General features: G+C 30.4%; 5 protein-coding genes and 1 long non-coding RNA gene across 11 annotated transcripts; 3 read left to right on the top strand and 3 right to left on the bottom strand.

Annotated features, from left to right (window-relative positions):
• Positions 1 to 1,676: 1,676 nt before the first annotated feature.
• LOC108752584 (protein msta-like) lies at positions 1,677 to 5,772 on the top strand. Its single transcript, XM_018493507.1, has 9 exons — positions 1,677 to 2,007; positions 2,365 to 2,423; positions 2,875 to 3,094; positions 3,344 to 3,594; positions 3,859 to 4,026; positions 4,305 to 4,531; positions 4,847 to 5,057; positions 5,261 to 5,406; positions 5,479 to 5,772. The coding sequence occupies exons 1-9, from the start codon at positions 1,993 to 1,995 to the stop codon at positions 5,709 to 5,711; spliced, it is 1,530 nt and encodes a 509-aa protein (XP_018349009.1). The 5' UTR covers positions 1,677 to 1,992; the 3' UTR covers positions 5,712 to 5,772.
• On the bottom strand, positions 5,349 to 10,821 carry LOC108752588. 3 transcript variants are annotated; one of them, XR_001939574.1, is made up of 6 exons: positions 10,784 to 10,819; positions 10,433 to 10,542; positions 6,274 to 6,432; positions 5,750 to 5,806; positions 5,506 to 5,594; positions 5,349 to 5,429 (listed from the first exon to the last, which is right to left on the bottom strand). It is a non-coding gene; the product is annotated as an uncharacterized LOC108752588 (long non-coding RNA). The 3 variants fall into 3 exon arrangements; XR_001939575.1 differs by lacking the exon at positions 5,750 to 5,806 and having other exon boundaries at positions 10,433 to 10,545; positions 10,784 to 10,821; XR_001939573.1 differs by lacking the exon at positions 5,750 to 5,806.
• On the top strand, positions 6,416 to 10,742 carry LOC108752583 (protein msta-like). The gene is made up of 7 exons (XM_018493506.1): positions 6,416 to 6,472; positions 6,881 to 7,076; positions 7,401 to 7,628; positions 8,821 to 9,105; positions 9,619 to 9,903; positions 9,994 to 10,204; positions 10,406 to 10,742. Exons 1-7 carry the CDS (start codon positions 6,423 to 6,425, stop codon positions 10,705 to 10,707), a joined length of 1,557 nt encoding a protein of 518 aa, XP_018349008.1. The 5' UTR covers positions 6,416 to 6,422; the 3' UTR covers positions 10,708 to 10,742.
• A 114-nt stretch (positions 10,822 to 10,935) lies between the features above and the next one.
• Positions 10,936 to 16,559, top strand: LOC108752585 (trafficking protein particle complex subunit 13). Of its 3 annotated transcripts, none has more exons than XM_018493510.1 (11): positions 10,936 to 11,151; positions 12,772 to 12,842; positions 14,493 to 14,661; positions 14,754 to 14,838; positions 14,939 to 15,066; positions 15,146 to 15,263; positions 15,388 to 15,484; positions 15,643 to 15,869; positions 15,949 to 16,049; positions 16,125 to 16,272; positions 16,344 to 16,559. In XM_018493510.1, the coding sequence occupies exons 3-11, from the start codon at positions 14,495 to 14,497 to the stop codon at positions 16,434 to 16,436; spliced, it is 1,164 nt and encodes a 387-aa protein (XP_018349012.1). In that variant the 5' UTR covers positions 10,936 to 11,151; positions 12,772 to 12,842; positions 14,493 to 14,494; the 3' UTR covers positions 16,437 to 16,559. The 3 variants fall into 3 exon arrangements, with proteins under 3 accessions (XP_018349012.1, XP_018349011.1, XP_018349010.1); XM_018493509.1 differs by lacking the exons at positions 10,936 to 11,151; positions 12,772 to 12,842 and adding exons at positions 14,013 to 14,056; positions 14,159 to 14,206; XM_018493508.1 differs by lacking the exons at positions 10,936 to 11,151; positions 12,772 to 12,842 and adding an exon at positions 14,038 to 14,206.
• Positions 11,725 to 13,484, bottom strand: LOC108752586 (erlin-1-like). Of its 2 annotated transcripts, none has more exons than XM_018493512.1 (5): positions 13,324 to 13,484; positions 12,936 to 13,063; positions 12,669 to 12,858; positions 12,318 to 12,576; positions 11,725 to 12,222 (listed from the first exon to the last, which is right to left on the bottom strand). In XM_018493512.1, the coding sequence occupies exons 2-5, from the start codon at positions 13,041 to 13,043 to the stop codon at positions 11,796 to 11,798; spliced, it is 984 nt and encodes a 327-aa protein (XP_018349014.1). In that variant the 5' UTR covers positions 13,044 to 13,063; positions 13,324 to 13,484; the 3' UTR covers positions 11,725 to 11,795. The 2 variants fall into 2 exon arrangements, with proteins under 2 accessions (XP_018349014.1, XP_018349013.1); XM_018493511.1 differs by having other exon boundaries at positions 13,228 to 13,484.
• Positions 16,560 to 16,561: 2 nt separating the features above from the next.
• Positions 16,562 to 18,902, bottom strand: LOC108752587 (GPN-loop GTPase 2). The gene is made up of 7 exons (XM_018493514.1): positions 18,706 to 18,902; positions 18,521 to 18,628; positions 17,770 to 18,077; positions 17,369 to 17,574; positions 17,178 to 17,292; positions 16,903 to 17,098; positions 16,562 to 16,821 (listed from the first exon to the last, which is right to left on the bottom strand). Exons 3-7 carry the CDS (start codon positions 17,888 to 17,890, stop codon positions 16,578 to 16,580), a joined length of 882 nt encoding a protein of 293 aa, XP_018349016.1. The 5' UTR covers positions 17,891 to 18,077; positions 18,521 to 18,628; positions 18,706 to 18,902; the 3' UTR covers positions 16,562 to 16,577.
• Between the last annotated feature and the right edge of the window lie 1,881 nt (positions 18,903 to 20,783).

Genomic DNA, 20,783 nt, shown 5'->3' on the forward strand with positions numbered 1-20,783 from the left:
GGAGAGAAAGAGTCTGCGACCTACGGATTGTGCGCATGCGTATCGACGTGGTGTGAGAAAAAGCGCCCGGCCTATTTCTGCGCGGCCGAGGCGGCACGATAGTGTTCCGTATCGGCGTTTGGATTTGAATCGTGCGATCGAACTGGAAACGTTTGAGCTGCGAGTACCTATCAGGACTATCAAACATCTCGGGCATTCAGACGAATCCAAGCGAAGATGTTCGTATTAATCCAATTAATCGCGAGCGCAGAGCTCGACTTCGACCTGAAATCAGGTCCGATAGATCGAATGGTTCAAACTGTTCGAATCTACTTCTGCTGAGTGGTTCAATTAAATTAGAAATAATTTTATAGGCAGAATTGTTTACAAAAAAAATTCTGTAATTATACACACAATTAAGCTAAATTATAATTCTAAATTTAATTATCCTGTAAACATCAACTAAAAGTAACATAATAACATTAATAACATCAATGTTATAATTTCATATTCATATTATTATATATGTAGGAGGAGGGAAGGGCTGCCCTAATCTATATTTACTTATAATTTTTCTAAATTATATAATTTGTCGTTCTAATTTATCCTAATTTATTTAATCTATTCTAATCTTCTCTCTCACATGTTTCAATAAGTGTGCAAATTTATATATGTATAATATACTATATATTTCAATGTATATTATATAGATTTTTATGTCAATACATTAATATGATTATATGAAAATTTGATCTAGGCGTTTGCTCGGATTACAGCGGATGATTGATGAACATCAAAAGGGAGATCATTGCCAAGCTATCATTCGAGAGATTGTCATTTTGTAAAATAAAATTATAAACAATAACTAGAATTTCTAGAGTTCCTTTCGACTTTTTGTCAAGCTTTTGGTATACAGTGTTTTTATATATTATACCAAATAATGTGCGCTCTAATTTAAAAATAGGATCTCTAATATAAGTTTTTAAACTAAGAAACTTATTTCTATTTTTGAAAAAAGATTATTATAATAATTTATTTGAAAAGTTACAATTTTGTTTAAATTTCAAAATATTTTTCAGCATTGTCATTGTTCCTCAACATGGTGATAGAATCTCAACAATAAGACGATGGTGAAAAGATGTGATCATATGATCAAATCACCGAATAATGATCGAGCAGAGTTTTGACGCTTTTAAATAAAATGATAATTTTTTAGATTAGATAAATAATCTAAATACAGATAAAGCTGCTGCCCCGGAATAAATGTTAAAGCTGGTAATTACATTATTTTGTTTAATATTTTTAGCGATTCTCATGAGAGAGAGAGAGAGAGAGAGAGAGAGAGAGAGAACTTCTCAAGCAGAACAAGTCACGGTAATATCAAAATTATATTAAAATGACGTTAAAATGAATTATAAATAATATTTTGGAGTCATTTTGACATCTTTTTGATGTTATAATGTTTTGCTTGACTTTTTATAAAATTATTTCACACGCATATATATTATAAAACTTTGTTATTGATATTGTTTATATTTTTTATAGGATTTGATCGTATTTTGTAGTAACAGAATTAATATATTTTTATTAATAATTGTCAAATAATCAATTTCAAAAATTATTATTAGAGATAAAATATGTTTTAGGATCCTCTTAAATGTAAAAGAAAAGGTTCATTATTATCAGTTTTAAATAATGCAATCGATGGATCTCGGAAAACGATCAGCTTTTGGATGCTTCTGTACATTTGAAGTCCCAAAAATACACACCGACCGCGTAGATCGCAACGCGTCGTGTCCGAAAGTTGCGAAACAAATCTCGCTATTCGTCTAGTAGAAACTGTAGATTGTACTATTGGCAGAGCTTATGTGCAATATTTTCAATGAGCCAAGAAATAAAGCGCCTGGTAATTACGATCTCTGGCTCAGTTCAAGCACGGGCCTTCAATCGGTATCAACAACTCATCGACGACGGAAGTTAATTGCTTCTCATTAGCTTGATTCTCACCTGAGCATGTCGCAAGAATCGGTATGTCGCAATGATATTTGAATCAAACTAATTAACTCGATTATATATATATATATAACTTATTAAATGATACTTGAACTAAGTAAATATTTTATATTTTTTGATTATGTAAAGAAAATTAGGGATGATAAATTCTAGAGACATTTTACAGCAAATATATTTGGCTAATTGAATTAACAGCTAATCGAGTTAATCAGAGTTTGATAGAATTTACACCCTAATTATTCCTATGATCTTAGATATTCTTACCTATTTATAATTTTCGCGAGAGATATTAAAATTTGTAACATTAATCGTGCAATTTACGATATAATAATTTCAGTTTTAGCAACACACGATTTCGTTTTCTGATTTTAGCAAAGTGGCGTATCCGCATCGCAGGCATACAAAGTGCTGCAGAATGAACAGGTTGGCAGGTAAGAAAAAATGAAAGAATATAGCTAATAAATTATTCAAATCTGAGATAAAATATGGAATAAGAAATCTACGAGTAATTTTAAATTAAATAAGGAAGTATGATATTCTCTTAATTAAAACTCGTGGTGCATTAAACTGTTTGGTTTATGCATTATGCTTAATCTGAATTATGAAACATTTGCAAAGTCAAAGGAACCGGAGGAATTGATGAATACACGGGAGATTCACACGATAATATAAACTTGTAAAATCATTCAAATATGATATGTGTACAAAGTAAAATAGATTTGTCAAAGAATTTAAAAAGTTTATGATTTTAGAAAGAAATAAATCTGCTTTGACGTGGCAAAGAAAATTATATCAGCAATTTTCTAAATTGGACTCCGATTATTTTGATCACATATGTTTTATTAAAGTGTTTATAAAAAAAAATTGCATTTGATTTGACAGATACATGATCGCGAATAGAGAACTATATGCTGGTGAAGAAATCGTCACGGAAATGCCCTTTGTCGTTGGGCCGAAGGCATGTACGTATCCCTTGTGTCTCTCCTGCTTTACACCTTGGCCTCCTGTACCGGATGACAAACCGATATGTTCCAAGTGCGGATGGCCTGTATGTGGCCAACAATGCGAAAATGCTCCACAACATAAAGATTACGAGTGCCAGGTAAATAAGATTTTAATTAGAGAGCTTTTTTCTTAAATTCTGCGAAAAATTGTGATCGTAAATCTTTTCAATAAGTGAAGAGCTATGAAAAGTATTGGAAAGCTTTGCAGTATTTTAATTGCAGTCATTTTAATTTATATTTATATAAATATATATAGAGCTATAGATATGTAGCTTTCCTTAACTGTGAATGTCTGTTTTTTCTTGATATTATATTTTGCATATATAAAGATCTATTTTCTTCGGCAGGTGTTTGAACAGGCGAACGAGAAGTTTAACGTAGACGCCGCGCTGGATGGGAATAGCGAAAACGGTGTTCCGCAATTAGAATGCATAACGCCGTTGAGACTATTGTTGGAGTCGGAGAGAAACGTCGAAAGATGGAACAAAGAGATAAAGGATATGGAAGCGCATAATAAAATAAGATGTCGGAAAAATCAATGGAAGTCAGATCAAATCAATATCGTAGATTACCTGAGAAAACGGCTCAAACTTGATAGGTATATTTATTGCGGCATTTTATAATACTAAAGCGATCCCTAGGCGATTAATATTGTTACACAATATCTGATATTGTAAAATATTATTAATCGTATGGAGACTTATTAAGCTCCTAAACTGTTCGTTTTAAATTGTTTAAAGGTGGCATCAATAATACTGTACAAAATTATTGCGCAATAATATTGTGCGTCTAGGAACCGCTTAATATTGTTTTAATGTAGATCTGTATTACTTGAAATGAAACAGTCAATAAATATTTGCAGATTCACAGAGGAGTACATACAAACGATATGCGGTATTTTGGAGATTAATACGTTCGAAGTTCGGACGGTAAAAGGATTCAGCGCACGTGGCCTTTATCCAACAGTCGCTATGATGAATCACTCATGTGTCTCGAACACATCTCACAGCATATCGCCAGTTGATTATAGGTATATCAATTAATAATCGTTACTTACAAGTTACTTAATAAAATAAAAACGCAATTGTTTGTAATGATATTAGACACTAAACATTTACTGCCAGCAAAAAATTTAAGCACGGTATCTAAGCAACAGCATTTTACTTACTTGTTACATGCTTGTGCACAACCCTTCCTCAATTAATTTGCACACTGTGCGATCCTTCAAGAAATCTCACACGGTTTATTATGCTGATGAAGATAGTCCCGTATTAAATGCAAATAGCAATTATACACGCCATTCTACAGGATACGGCTGCGTACTACACTTAAAATTCCTGCGGGCGGTGAACTTTACGCGAGTTACACTCACTCGTTACTTCCGACGATCCTACGAAGAGAGCATCTACTCGAGGGTAAACACTTCGCCTGCGCGTGTCCGCGATGTTCAGATCCTACGGAATTGGGCACTCACATGTCTTCGCTGAAGTGTAACAAATGCGACAACGGGATTGTTTTATCACTGGATTCTTTAGGTATCGTGCAATAATGTCTATTATAATATTTTTTTTTTTTTAAGTTGGTTGTAACGTTAATTAAACAAAAATCAAGGATTATTGAAATAAGTTGAACTCAGTTTTAGACATTCTAATCATGCAATAACGTTTCTTATGCTTATTTCGCATAAACAAAATGCAAAAACATAAAGTTCTTTCAGTGTCAGGAATTGAAATTATATTGATTTCAATATTTGGCGATTCCGTATAATGACATTGGTAGAAGTTTCAAATCTATTAACGTTTAGAATATAAAATAGTAATTATGTCTTCATAATTAAAAATATTTGTCAGATTCGGAAAGTACATGGAAGTGTACGCATTGCGATTTTTCTACCAACGGACAAGCAGTGCAAAAAGTTCTCCGGATTATTCAAGCGGAAGTAGACGCCGCTGAAGCAATCAGTGGAGCTGATGGAGCTGATGCGATTTACGAAAGGGAAACCGTTATGAAAAAGTATCGATTAGTTTTACATCCTCATCATGCCTTTCTTTCAATGTTAAGGTAAATTAATTAAATTCAGGAATTAACTTTATTTTATCGAGCTTAATTCGTTTCGCCAAATTTGCAATTAATCAAAAATCTAATAATAGATACGTACCTTAATGAATAATTTTAATTATATATATATATATATTTTTTTTTTCGTATTCTCGTACACTTTTCATGTTATATTATTAATAATTCCTAAAAATAATATTTCTTAGGCACTCATTGACTCAAATGTACGGTCGAGTGGATGAATACTTGTTAGACGATTTGCCAGATGTTGTATTGGAGCACAAAGTCGATATGTGCCGTTTATTGCTTCAAGTATTGGACGTTGTGGAGCCGGGGTACAGTCGTGTAAGAGGTATGTGCTTCTTAAATGTGTTTCTAATTAGAGAAAAGATGCTTGGATAATTTTATTGTCTTATCTTTTTAGGCATGACGTTATATGAGTTACACGCACCGTTACTATTCTTGGCTAAAGGTCAGTGGAATGCCGGTGTCATTGACGAAACCAGATTAAAGTCCAAAATGATAGAAGCGGCGAATATCCTAAAAGAGGCGGTTACGATATTAAGCCTAGAACCATCAGAAACATCCGAAGGACAAATAGGAGTCGTCGCAAAAGAATCTATAATTCAACTGGAACAGTCCATAAATGATTTATAAGTATCTTTTGTAAAACTTCGTTACTTGTACAAACTTACTTATATTAATAAACGCTATACTTCTTGAGATTTCTTGTTACTAATAGCCAATTCCATCTATTTATATTTATTAATCAAGAGAAATAATTTTATGAAACAATCAGAAGAGAAAATTATATGGAAAATATTTATATCTAATTCGCAAAAATTTAAACATGTAATAAATGAATATATATGTATAGCATATATATAAAACAGAAATTGGAAGCAGGCTAAACTGTAAAATATCGTCCTGAAAGTCCTAAATATACACACAAATATCTTTCTTTAAAATATTATGTGTAGTATATTACAATGAATTACAATAGTCTTGATTATTATTGAATTGTTTTCGTACAGAGAAGAATATCTCAATAATTAAAAGAATGGAAATTAAAGAAATTTATACAACATTTTAAAAATATTTCTGATTTTGTATCAAATATATGTATACATATTATAGATATAGCGTGTGTATACAAAAAATTTACATGGGATTTTTATCGTTTTGTTGTAACTGCGTGCATCATGTTCTGCATACTAACATTACAGATTGCGCGCGATGCCATGCGGTGTCTAATAATACAGCGTGTCGCGTGAGTGCCTAAGGAAGACGGTTCGTATTACTGATGCCTGCTTGCTGATACCAGTTACGGATCGACTATCGCTAACTTGAAGGAAGTAATCTGGAGACATGACGCCCACTGCGAAGTATAAGATTGCGCATTCGAAAAAACTTGGAAGGTATAATTGCAATTACAAGTTAACTATTTAGCACAATATTAATACGTTTGCATAATTTATGTATACGTCTATCAATAAATATATAATCAATGTATAATCAAATTGTGACGAAGTCACGAAATATATGATCATTTCAAAACATTATCTTATCATTTGCAAACACTCTTTATTTTATACAATTAAATTGTTATTTTTTTTGTCTTTCATTAAATAATTTTGATAGAAATTATAGAATTAATATAGAAAAAATAAATCCCTTTATATGTTTATGATTTTATCCTTAAAATATAAATTTAGCACTTCTTGCATTTACAAAAATAAACATGATGTGTACTATATATTAAAGCAATTACATATTTTGCACAATTGTAATTATTTTTGTAATATTACATATCTTTTGTTTATAAGGTATCTCGTAACAGCTAAAAACATAGCAGCAGGGGAAGTTATAATTCGAGAAGAACCAATCGCGGTCGGTCCGATGGTGTATAAGAAGGATTGTTTCTGTTTTGCCTGTATGCGCACGTTACCAAAAATTGGCGAAGGAAAGCAGTACGCTTGCTCCAGATGTAAATTTGTGCCGCTGTGCAGCGTAGCATGCGAGGTAATAAACTGAAGTACATTACATCCGCGATTCTCTCAAAGAGAAAGAATTTGTTCTCATACGAGAAAAGAAATATATTGGGAGCAGGATGCACTGGATAAAACTTAAAAACTCTTATAAGCAAGATTACTTGGGAAAAATGTATGCAATTAGTAACTGTATGAAATTTTGCTTATCTAAGATTTGTTTATCTAAGAAAGACAAAAATAATATAACAAAAATAAAGTTTGAGAATTGCTGCGCGTGTTACATAACACTATGATACTTTCGAAATCATCATCATCATCATCATCATTTTTAATCTTCTTTTTCCTATCTTTAAAGATACGGACAAATCTTCATACGAATGAAGAATGCCAAATATTTAAAGATAATCGAGATCTATTAACAGAAAGCGGAATTGATGCAGCAGGAATTTTATTGGCCTTGCGGCTATGGATAATAAAACACAAGAATCCAGCTGTGTGGGAAAAAATAAATTGTATGGAGGCTCATTTGGATAAAAGGATTGGCACGTCCGTTTGGAGGGACAGAGAAGTCAATGTTGTAGATGTGAGTTTTGCATAAATCAGATTTTTATATATTTTGAACATTTAATCCACAATTCACTATGCAAAATAAAAGAATAGCGTAAATATTCCTAAGATATTGAGTTGAAGAAAAAGTTCTGCGGAATTTTGTCAACTCAAAATTATATACAAAATATATATATTTGTTGCAAAATTTTTGATAATCTAACGTGAAAGCTTAAAGTTTTTCTTAAAAGTTCGTTTTTAAAAAATTTTTCTAATACATTTGGTTACCAAGTTACACGCGGATTAAATGTTATAAAAGAGCATTCTGATTTTGATTGCTTACAACTCCGTTAAAAACCATCGTACCGTAATTATTGTAATAAAACAGATTCTTAAAGCTGAAACGTTGCTCTATCAAGTGGTGTAATTGCCAATTTAAAAAAAATATACATTTAAGCTAAAAATGTGATTTATTTTTTCCATTGCGCAATAGTTATAAGAATAGTAATATTATATTTTTAACTCAAATTTCTATATATTTTATATTTAAAATTAAATTCGTGTGATACTATTCGATAGAGCAACATTTCAGCTTTAAGAATCTTTAAGAATTTTTTAAATTGCAATACAATAATTTATGGAGTGTTATGAGTAAAATCAGAATGTTCCTTTTTATTCTCGCGAATAATTCAAGAACAAAAAATTGTAGAAATATTAAAAAAAAAACGATTTTGTAAGGAAAACTCCAAACTTTTACGATATAGATAGTCGAAAATTTTCGTAAATTTATTTGGCACATGATAGACCCATAAAGTGAGAAGAAAAATTTCCCTTTTTTCAACTAGTTTTCTGTATATAAAAATTATAAAACTTACATAAATTAAAAAAATATAGTAACCATTCGAAAGTAGAGATTTCAAGCTTTAAAACCATTTATTTAAATTGAAATTTATTTAAATGATCATTTTTAACGAAGATATTGTATATATAATTTTGAGCTAACAATCCAAGCAGAACAACAAGTCACGATAACGTTAAAAAGACATTAAAATGAATCGAAAATGATTGAAAAATTACTTTTAATGATTATTTTGGAGTCATTTTGACTTCATATTGATATCGTAATGATTTGTTTTTGCTTGGGAAAATACCGTAGAATTTTTCCTCCAATCCAATATTTACCAAGAGATGTCCATTCTGTAACGTGCAATATTGTGTATGTAACACAGGTAATCCGAAGGCTTCGTTGGCCGACTGAGATTGAGCCACCGAACACGGAATTAATGCAGAAATTGTGCGGAATTTTGGATGTGAATACTTTTGAGTTGCGATCACCTAGTGCACTTGATGGTCTCCTTCTGCGAGGTTTATATATTGAAGCAACTTTGATGGCTCATGATTGCAGAGGCAATACTCATCTCACTGTAGACGACAATTTTCAGCTGACTGTTTATGCAAGTGTAGCAATTAAACAGAATGAACCTATCCTTTTCAATTATACTTCGTCGCTGCTGGTCAGTAATTACTGAAATATGATGAAAATTAATATGTTGCTTTTTTGCTGATATTTCAATATTACTCGAAGATTTAATTTAAGTTGTATTCAATAATATCTAATGATTTAATTAAAAGCTGCCTTTTTATAAAAAACATTTTTATCATCATTATATTTAAAAGAGATTCTTATTATTAGCAATATCTATTAAGTGAATTTTAAAAAGCAATATTTTCTTGTTTTATGTATAAATACTGTAGGGTAAAGCGGGGTCTACAATAGCAGTCGTAGAGTCTTAAGTCATAGAAAATTAACCAATCACAGTCGAATATGAGAAAAAATAATCAACTATGATATAACATAGTAACAATCACAGAATTTGTTTATACACTAAAAAAAAATATTTTAATTTTAGAGAAATATCTCTTTGTTTGTATTCAAAGAAATTTTCGTTGATCCAAAGAAATAATTTTTTGAATACGAGTGCTGGAAAACTTGGAACTAATACTGGATTATCAATATATTTAACTAGGGTACAGCTGATAGAAAGGATCATCTTCGAGAAGGAAAGTATTTCGAATGCGAATGCTCTTTATGTATGGATCCATACGAATTGCAGTCGCATTTGAGTAGCGTGTTATGTCCGCGTTGCAAAAAAGGATTTATAGCCATACAAGATACTTCCATCGTCGATCCATATGAGCGAAGTCGATGGCAATGTCAGATGTGCAAGAGAACCTACGGCGGTCGTCTGATCAGAGCTACGTTAAACATATGCAGAATACTTATCGACGAATGTGAGGACGTTGACATAAAAGTTCGTGATTATATAAATTGGAAATATATTTAGAACTTAGCATTTTTTTTCATAATCATTACAGCAGTAATAATAGCTAATATTTTTCAGAAGATAGACAGTTTGCTTAAAAAATTATCCCGATCGCTGCATACCAATCACTTCCTAATGTTGTCTTTAAAGCAGAAATTATTAACGGTTTGTAGAAAAGAAATAACGTCCCTCAATCCTCAGAAAAAGATTGTACAAAAAATGTTAGATACGTGTAAGGAAATCTATGATGTCTTAGATATAGTAGAGCCAGGTATATCACGTTTAAAAGGTATGAACACAATATTGCTTATTTAATTCTAATTGTATATTAATTATATATTATAGAATATAAAAAATTCTGATAGGAAATTGTAAATATGTAGAAAAAATAATAAGCAAATAGTAAATTAATAAGTAAATATTATAACATTTTATAAAAGTACTTTTATATAATTACGAAAAATATTTATCAATATTATAAAAATTTCAGGCATAATGTTATATGAGATGCATTTACCTATAATAATATTGGCAAATCGATCTTATTCTGCGCGTGAGATTTCTTCAACGCAATTGACCTGTCAATTGGAAGAAGCTAGAGATCTTTTAAAGAAAGCTCTGACTATGCTTCTTTTGGAACCGTTGACCACACCAGAAGGGAAATTAGCTAAAAGAGCGTTGGAGGAATTACGGACGCTAAATCAGAATATAAGTGACGTTAAATCCTTACCATTGGAGGAGCCCAAAGTTCATACGCGTAGAACGAAGGAACACCGTAAAAAAGTCAAATGACACATTTTCATTTCATTTTATCCCAATATTTCTCGACGTGTATAAATTTGAAAAACGGTTTAAAAAATTTGCTTACCTTTAAATTTGGTATTAATTTTTTTTATTCTCTGATACATCAGAGAGAGAGAGAGAGAGAGAGAGAGAGAGAGAGAGAGAGAGAGAGAGACAGAAAGAGAGAGAGAGAGAGGGGGGGAGTGGGAGAGAAAAATTAAATGAACAAATTTTACCAATTATATATTTTCATATAAAAACAATCGAAGTACAGTTATAAACGAAATAAAAAATATGAACTACTACAAATGTTTTAGAGCAGTGCTAGGATTTATTTGTTTCGACCGATTTTCAACTTACTTCAGTCCGCGCTGACCCGCGCCCAACCTAAGTGTCGATCGGCAGGAACCGAGGGGGACAGGAACCAAGTTGAAAATCGGCTGAAATGTGCAAGTAAATCCCAGCACTGTTTTAGAGATTAATAACCATAAAACATAAATCATAAGATAAATTTAATATTTCAAATATTATTATAATTTTAACATGTCTATTTCATTTAAGAAAACAAGTCTTTTCTTTGAAGAAAAGTCGTACTAAAATTATTAGAGCTTATTGATAACTGTAACCGAACTAAAAGTTTATTTCAATTCTCATTTTCTCAGGTCTCTAGTCTAGATATATTCTTTTTTGTAATTGTAATTATTATAATTTATGATTGTGTAGTTATCACATAATATCATCTTGTATTAAAGAAACTGTTTTTTATGTATAATAAAAAAGATATTATGTATTTGTGTATTCATAATGTATCTTCTTATCTACATGGATTTAATACATTCATACAGAATTTTTCTCACACAAATTTCGAGGAATAAGTAACATTCCGAAATTCTAAAATCATGTGTAATCTATGTTTGTAATGTTTTATATAGAAAAAAATGTGCCTGCGCACAACTGGAACATGTAAATTTTTCAAAGTTTTTCAATTTTTTTTATCGTAAAAGTATTTTATCCAAAAAAATATGATTACTCATATTTCATCTTATGTAATAATAATAATAATAATAAGATATAAATTGTAGAGCATTATTCATTGCTCATAACTTTTTCTCTTCAATATTGCTATTAGATTTAAAATTGACATCATTCGAACAACTTCCATATGCAAACATTCTTGGAATGTCTTGCCCGTAATATATTTTCGTATTGTGTGCCAATGACTCATACTTTTTGAGCTCTAAGAATTCTTGAGACAAAAGTAATTTATTCGCCTCAGCTTGCATTTTCATCTGGTAAAATTCTGCATCAGAACGACTCTTTTGTCTTGCTAAATGCATCTCGTCCTCTATCGCAGCCATTTGCTGCAGGGATTCTTTCTCCATAATCTTTTGATTATATTGAATCTTTGCAACTTGCGCTTCTTTTTCAGCTTCAATAATGGCTTTCTTGCGATCAGTCTCAGCATCTTTTTCCACTACTTTCTGATGTTGTGTAGATATCAACAGTTTCGTTTTCTCTGCTTCCCTGAACAATTCTCAAAGCAAGTTAATATATGAACTATAAAAACATTTAAAAAAATTGAAACCTAAAGGAACTCAATTAATTAACAGAGTACTTACATTAATTCATAGTTCTTCCTGATTGTTTCAGGAATTTTCGGTTTTGTTACTCTTACAGCTTGTATATTAAGACCAGGTGCTAATTCATTCAAATCTCTTTGAAGCGCAGTCTTTAGATTCTCATCAATTTGATCAAACAGATCTATGTATACTTCATGTAGTGTATGTACAGAACAAAATTGATTTAATTCATGATGCACTTTGTTAAAAATTAAAGTGCGATCATAATCAGCTGTGAAATTTCTCACCATATTGTAAACTAAACAAGAATATATGTATTAATATATTAATAAGAATATACAATATATCAATGTTCTTAAAAATTAAAAGAGTGACTACTCCACAACTTACCACTGTTTGCATCCAATATATTTACAACTTCTATACGATCAAAGTAGATTATAACACCACCGCTAGTTCCACATGGTACATTCTTTACTTCATCTGTTTGTAGAGTTACTTGAACTGAACGATATGTGGTCAGAAATGGTATCATCATGTGAAATCCTGGATTACTCACTTGAGGTAATAGTGCGCCACCCTGACAAATATTCATAGAGTTAAAAGGAATGAGACTATTGGAGATAATGGAAAAACGACTTGTTCAAAACAACTTACTCGAAAGTACACCCCCACATGACCCTCTTCAATGCGATGAAGAGAGAAGTTAAATACTATTACAAAGCACACAAGAAAACAGATTGCTATGATTCTTTGGTCAAACATAGTTGCTCGTTTATAATACACTGAAAAATGTATAGAAAAAGATGTATATGAGACTAAATGCCACATATATAATATAAGCAAAATATAGAGGTGAATCACTAGTTCGAGCGACTTGAAATAACAGTATCGCGCGAAGGGATAGTTACGTAACGAACAAGCATAAAATGATAATTATATAGCGTACAATTAGCAAATCCACCGGCCGCTGGCACGATTTCTCAAAATTCGAAGTACCATCAAAAGAGGTTATCTTTTCGGTAAATGCATTAAGCAAGCATACCTTCATCCAGAGGACGGAAAGTATATATTACAATACGATAATAAATATGTAATTATAACTATAAATCACAACACCGCCCATTAAGGTCATATTTGTGAAATAAATCCTTCGACATTTCTATTTCAACTGATAGCTATAGCGCATTCATTGATTCATAGCGCGTTCTCTCAATTTCTTCAATAAATATATCGACTTAGGATAATGTAATCGTTGGAAATGATGGAAACTGTATCAATCTTTTTAAAAGACGTAAATTATATATATTACATTCTCTTTCTTTTCATTTTTCTTTTATTAAAGTGTCTCTATAAAATATTTGCAATATATATTGAAAATTATTTTGACGGTATCATATTATATGCAAAAATGTCAAAAATGTCGAATCAATTTACTTAGAAATTGTGTTTAATATTGCAAATAACAAATAATAATATCGCATTAGCAATTCTAATAATTTCTAAAAATAAAGGACTGAATCCTTTAGAACTACATTTTAAATTATGTATCGAAATAAGTCGTAACCATGTCGACTGATCGATTAAAAAATTAGTTTTCGATTTATTGATTAATTTGTTTTTTTTTTTTAGGAATCTTGTATACTTTTTAACTTTTTCTTTCTTTTACTCTCTACTGCCAAATAATACATAGCTGTTTTATTTTAAGTGTAGAAAGCACCTGAAAGTGTAGAAAGTACCATTGTGGTGCAGTTACAAATCTGACATAAGATAACGAAGTTAGATTTCTGAAGTGACACAGATTGATTTGACACAGTGATATATAAATAATTTATTTTTTAAACCATGTTTGTTTAATATTTTTTTCGTGATTTAAGCAGAAAAAATGGAAGTCAAAGCGAAAAGTGAACATTTGCTAACTTTGAAAGGTAACTTGTCGCGAAGCAGTAAGAATTATATTGCTTTTCATATTTTAGACTACCCAGATAGAACACAGAAATCATATGATGTCAGAAGAACGACATCATGACTTTATTTGTCATTTTTAATAACAAAGTTATAATGACATTTTTTTAAATATCATAACTTCTATATTCTATCTGGAGATAGAGAGTATTATTATTTGATATATGTACAACAATTTTTTAATTGGAGAAATGATGTAGAAGAAAATTATATACATTAATGAAATTATGAACAAATTATTTTTTATAGTAATGAGATTGACACGACCTACCTTGGCCAGTCCCATGGTTGTCACATGTGATTCTACAGACTTGCCAGGTAATACATTGAACAACGAACTTAAGAACGATTGTACGACATTGCAAGGCATGGAGGCACTCGCTATAGGACAATTTATGGTATTGCCTCAAAGTTTTGGGTATGTCTCTTGACCGAGAATTTTTCTTTGCGTTTAATAACAGGAAAAGTATATATTTCAACAAATATTGAAATTGATATTTATTATTTCAGAAATATATATTTAGGAGAGATATTCTCTAGTTATTTATGTGTTCACAATGGCAGTAATCAAGTGGTAACAAATGTTACTGTAAAAGTAAGTTTAAGTACACATTAAGATTTTATCTCAAGTGATCTTATTTGACATCAAATGCATTTCTATATTTCCTAACATTATACATTTCTACATTTTATAGGCAGATTTACAAACAAGTACACAAGTTATTCCACTCTCGAGTAATAACCTGGAAGGAAAAGAATTAGCACCTGACAGTACAGTGGATGAAGTTATTCATCATGAAGTTAAGGAAATAGGTACACATATGTAAGGATATTTATAAGTTTCTGTATTAAAAAATTCATTTTTTCTTCAAATAGAAAATATATCTTTCTTGTATTTCTAGATTAGTTTGTGAAGTGTCTTATACAAATCAGATTGGACCTCCACTGTCATTTAGAAAATATTTCAAGTTCCAAGTAGTTAAACCGCTTGACGTGAAGACTAAATTTTATAATGCAGAGGTAATACTTAAGTATTCAGTAAGTTATACTAATACTATGATATATTAATGTTCTCTCTCTCTCTCTCTCTCTCTCTCTCTCTCTCTGTGTTACTTTCGCGGTTTCATGATAATATTTATTAAAGTCAGATGAGGTATATCTCGAAGCACAAATACAGAATCTAACAGCTGGGCCAATTTGTTTAGAAAAAGTTGCTCTTGAATCGTCCCACTTATTTAGCGGTAAGTTCTCATTGACTGTAATGTTGACTAAAGCATGTATTTATAATTCTTATATTTAAAGATGTCATAAGCCAATTAAAGAGCATCTTTAGTTTTGAAATAAGATGATTATAAATATCAGTTTAAAAACCTTAAATTCGAAACGCGCCATGTTTTAGTGACTACATTAAATACAAACGACGAGGGAGACTCTATCTACGGAAGTGTAAATTTATTAGATGCAGGCTGTAGTAGACAATATCTATATTGTTTAAAGCCACAGTTAAGCTTGTTAAAAGATCCGAAAATGATGCAAAATGCAACAAATATTGGCAAATTGGATATTGTATGGAGAAGTAATTTAGGAGAAAGAGGAAGATTGCAAACGAGTCAATTGCAGAGAATGGTATGTTGTGTACTATTCTTCAATGAGTACGTAAAAAAGTTATATAAAATAACGCACCAACATAATTCGTTTGTCTCAGGCACCTGAGTATGGAGATCTGAGGGTTATCATAAAGGATATTCCTTTAAAGGCTTATCTTGAAGAACCAGTTAATTGTACATGTCATATTATAAATACATCGTAAGTGTGACTGCAGTGCAAAAATACACAGAATTATCATGAATATAATAACAATTCTTTCATTTCTTTGTACAGAGAAAGAAGTATGGAATTATTACTGAGTTTAGAGTCAAATAATTCCATAGCTTGGTGTGGGATGTCTGACACAATAATTGGCACTTTGAAACCTGGAGTTTCCATGGATATACCTCTCTGCTTCATTATTTTGGATACAGGCATTATTGTGAGTAATTTATTTATGAGAATTATGAGAATTCATTTTAATGCATTTTACTAAATATTGCTCTTTTACAGACTATTTCCGGTTTAAAACTTACAGACACATTTTTAAAAAGGGTCTACGATTACGATGATCTAGCACAAATTTTTGTTAATCAATTGGATTGAAAAATGCACATAACAAGAGCACTTTTATCAATTACACAGCATTTATTATTTATAAACATAATAAAAATAATGTCAAGATATTCTTACATAAAAACGAATGTAATAGAGATGTATAATATGTTAGTATATTGTAGTATCACTTTAAAGCGATAAATATTCATCCAATGTTGACATCTTTTCAGTTTCATTGACTGCTCCTACTGCACATGCGAGTAATGTTTGAACGTCTCGTGGCTCATTGCCACCGAATACGTATCCATTAGCTTTATCTATCGCGTTCTTTACTTGTAGCAATAATGCTTTGTTTGTAACGTCCAATGGTATAAAACTAACGAGACTATAATCTTCGATTATTGATACTAGCGCAGTATTAAGTTTTTTGTACCTATAAAATATTACAAATATAAAAGTTTTCTCTATATTTCAATTTTAATGACACATTTTTATTTAGCTATATTTAACTTACTTTGCAGTGAAGGGATTTTCATCCAACTGCTCCAAGAGATAATTTAAATCCAGCACTTCAGTGTAAAAATCTATATTGAATGCTAGCTGATTGCTGAATTTTTTCATTTCATCAAACTTTGTCATTATATTTACATGAGGCAAGCCTATTTGTAACATCACTGTTGTGCAAAGAATTAGAGAGGATAGGTATTTTCCTAAAAAATTATAATAATTATTAGCAATTTTTAACAGTTTATATGTTTAACTAATTCGAGTAAATGCATTAATATCTACCAGGATCGCTACAATGATGCGAATCCACAAGATGCACGCTGCATAATCTTACTAAATTCTGGTTCAACTTCTCTGCTATTTGACTCACTGATTTATGATGCGTATATAACTCAACCTAATGCATTAACAATGTATTATTTAGCATTATATACATGTAAAGGTAGACAAAAAATTTAAGAAAAACGACTCACTTGACCAGGACAGTCAAAAATAAGGTAGTGATCCTTTAAATTCAAAACTTTAGTGATAAGCCATTTGATGTTGGTTTCTAAGAATTCCATACAATAAACTAAAGCTCCATTTGGTCCAAGTCCAAAATGTGCCATGACTTCTTCATGTTTAATTAATTCAGATATATCTGCCGCTGGAGTATACTCCATATTTTCATTTGCCGGATCTAAAATGTGGCAATTGTTGGCTTAGATTTAGTCTTAGATTTAGAAGAAAAAAAAGCATAATCATATTTTATCCTAATTCTTAACGCCGTGTCAGTTATAATGTCGTAGTACTGCTTTTTTTATCATACCATACCTGCGCAACTGATATCGATACTGTCATTAAGAGTTATAGAATAAATACTGAATTAACATACCAATATTAATGACGGCTACTTTCCTTCCAATGGACTCCAAAAATTTGGACATTGCATTGCAATATGTTGTTTTCCCACTACCAGGTGGGCCAATAACAAGTTGACCAAAGATTAAGCTCATGATGCTTTAACTAATGTAACATTACCACGGTTTTATCTGATTTATAGCAGCGACAATGGACTTCAAAGTATTCAAATCATAATCTTTTAGTGCTATTGACAGCAATAATGATTTCTCAATGTTAATTTGTTGTGCTATATATCTAGCAGCTAAATCAATGTCATTGTTCTCATTGCCAAAGATTGTCCTGTAAATTTTTATTAAATAGATAATACATTAAGGTCCATCTGCATTTATCGTAATGCTGCAATTATAGTTTTAATATTGTCTTAAATAATATTTTTAATATTGTTTTAAATAATGTTTTAAATATTGTTCTATGGTTTGGCCTATCAATCAATCTCACGATGCTCGTGGATTTCACCTAACCTCATTCTCATTATTGACTATCATATCGCCAGATAAGCATCGTAATCGTAATGGGCCTTCTATAATAAGCTGTTAGTCATAAATCAGAAGCCAGAAGCTAAAAATTGACTAATCATAGTCAAATGTAAGAAGAACTAATTATGATTGATCAATTTCTAGCTCCTGATTTATTATTAATAGCGGCTTATTATAGAATATGCATTATACATTATAATTATCATACTTAATATGATTATTACAACTACAATATACAATACTTACTTTATTGTGAACACATCGCTACTGTAATCATTCACAGCGGATTCGCGATTTATTATCAGCAATGTCCCAAACTTTTTGAAGTGCGTTACGATCAGTAACGTTCGATTGCTATAAAAGTAAAAATGTAACAGCGCGGTAAACAACACTTGTTGTTTCTTAAAAAGATTGATAACTGTGTACAGTACCTGTAAGATTTTAAAACAATATCAGTGTGGTGGTTATTTGTAACAATACCACAGGCACGTTCAGTCATATTTCTTTCGCATTCCTAAACTCCGAAGTCTCGCCAACTGACATAACCTAATTCAACTATATGATGATTACCAATTATTAGCGGGTACACCGAATGAGTTCGCTTACGACACTTATCACCAGTTATGGAAGCACGGTATACTGAGTGTTGCACTAGTGGGCGATAATGCAGCCAAGAGAAAAAACGCTATAATACAACTAGCAATCCAGCTAGAGATCCTATAGTATAACAGAGATTCACAAAGGCTTTGTTCGCTTTGGCGTTTACAACGCTTTAAGCATCGTTTCATCTTTTGTTTAGTAAATATTAAATAAGGACAATTTTAATGCTCACAAGCGTTATGAGCGGCAAAGCGAACGGGATTCTTTTCATGTACATATCTTGCTACATCCTTTTTTATTTTTTTCTTTAACTTTAATATTGTTATTAACACTACCGTTCATAAATTCAGAAATATTTGCAATTTTCTTACAATTTATAGAAACTTAAATATCTCGGTGAAAAAAAAATGGTAAAGGAGTTTCCAAAAATATATATAAAAGACAAAAAATAGAGCTTTAAAAATTTTTTCTTGATCGTTAACAATTTTTATAAAGTTAACGTTCGAAACAGTTTATAAAAATTTGGAAAAATTATATGAATCAATCATATTATGATAAACATTTTCCACTTTATATTTTTTTCCATAAACTGTTAGTGTCAAAGTTAAAAACATTTTTTAAAAAGTAATTTTTACCAAAAAAATTTTTAAAAATAAAAAATACAATATCTATGTGAAAAATCACATCAATTTTTTTCATTTTGAAATTTAAAATCTAAAATACTTATTTGTAAAACTATCCGACGAAGTTGTATTCAGATATAGCGCTTCAACAAATAACAAACAATATTAAAATCAATTTTCAATTTTATATAATTTAGGAAAAAAAATGTTGCAGATACAAAATTCGAATGCCATTTTGAAGCTCTATTTTTTGTCTTTACATTGCATTTTTTAAAATTTTTTTATAATTTTTTTCCTATTTATAATATTTAGTTAAGTTTTTGTAAAATGCAAGACAAGTGCAAGCGTTTCTGAATTTATGAATAGTAATGTACACCAAAAAAGTGAGAAAAGTGAATTTTTTGTAGAAAAGTGAGAAAAAGTGAGATGTTTCTAAAAAAATGAGAAAAAGTGAAAAAGATGAGTCACTCCTATGTTTGCATTTATTCTTATTTAAATTTGGTGAACAAGGATAAATGATGCATCATGCATGAAACGGAATGCACTTCTAACGTTGTGTCCTCTAACAATGGTGGACAGTATTTGAAATATATGTATTTAAATACATTTTTATTTTTTGAAAGTATTTTGTATTTCGTATTTGATTACTTTTTATATAGAGTATTTTGTATTTAAATAAAATTTATCGAGTATTTTGCCCATTCCTGACTGCAATCTAAGTAAAGTAAATAGTTCAAATTACAGTTTTTCTGTCTTTCATTATTATTATGATACATTACTTACCGACATTTAGCTCGGAAGATACAAATTGCATTGTGTAAGAAGTGTCGAGAAGTATGATCCATACTTCCAACTACAAATACGGAAAACTAAGGAAATATTATCTTTATAGGCATATAATATTAAATAATATTTTAGGCATATTTCCATATTAAACATAACATTTGAAGAATATTTTACTGAAATTATATAATATTAAATAATATTCTTGAAATATTAATGGATGATTATATGTTCACTCCTGATAATATTACATAATTATTAAAAGTTAAACAAATATATATAATGAGACTCGAAAGAATCTATCAGTGAAAAATGTAAAAAGCCCATATCATCCGAATAGCTGATGTAGACTCTGATAGGCTTTTTTACATTTTTCACTATTAAAAGTTAATTAGTGTTAACTGTAATATTAAACATTAAAAAATATCATAACATTTACTTTAATTTGTAAAACTGTTACACCAGTTATTTTAAAGATATGTTTAAAGACTAAAAATAATTTT

The sequence above is a fragment of the Trachymyrmex septentrionalis genome, unplaced genomic scaffold (genome assembly GCF_001594115.1).
Source record: "Trachymyrmex septentrionalis isolate Tsep2-gDNA-1 unplaced genomic scaffold, Tsep1.0 scaffold60, whole genome shotgun sequence".
Lineage (NCBI taxonomy): Eukaryota > Metazoa > Arthropoda > Insecta > Hymenoptera > Formicidae > Trachymyrmex > Trachymyrmex septentrionalis.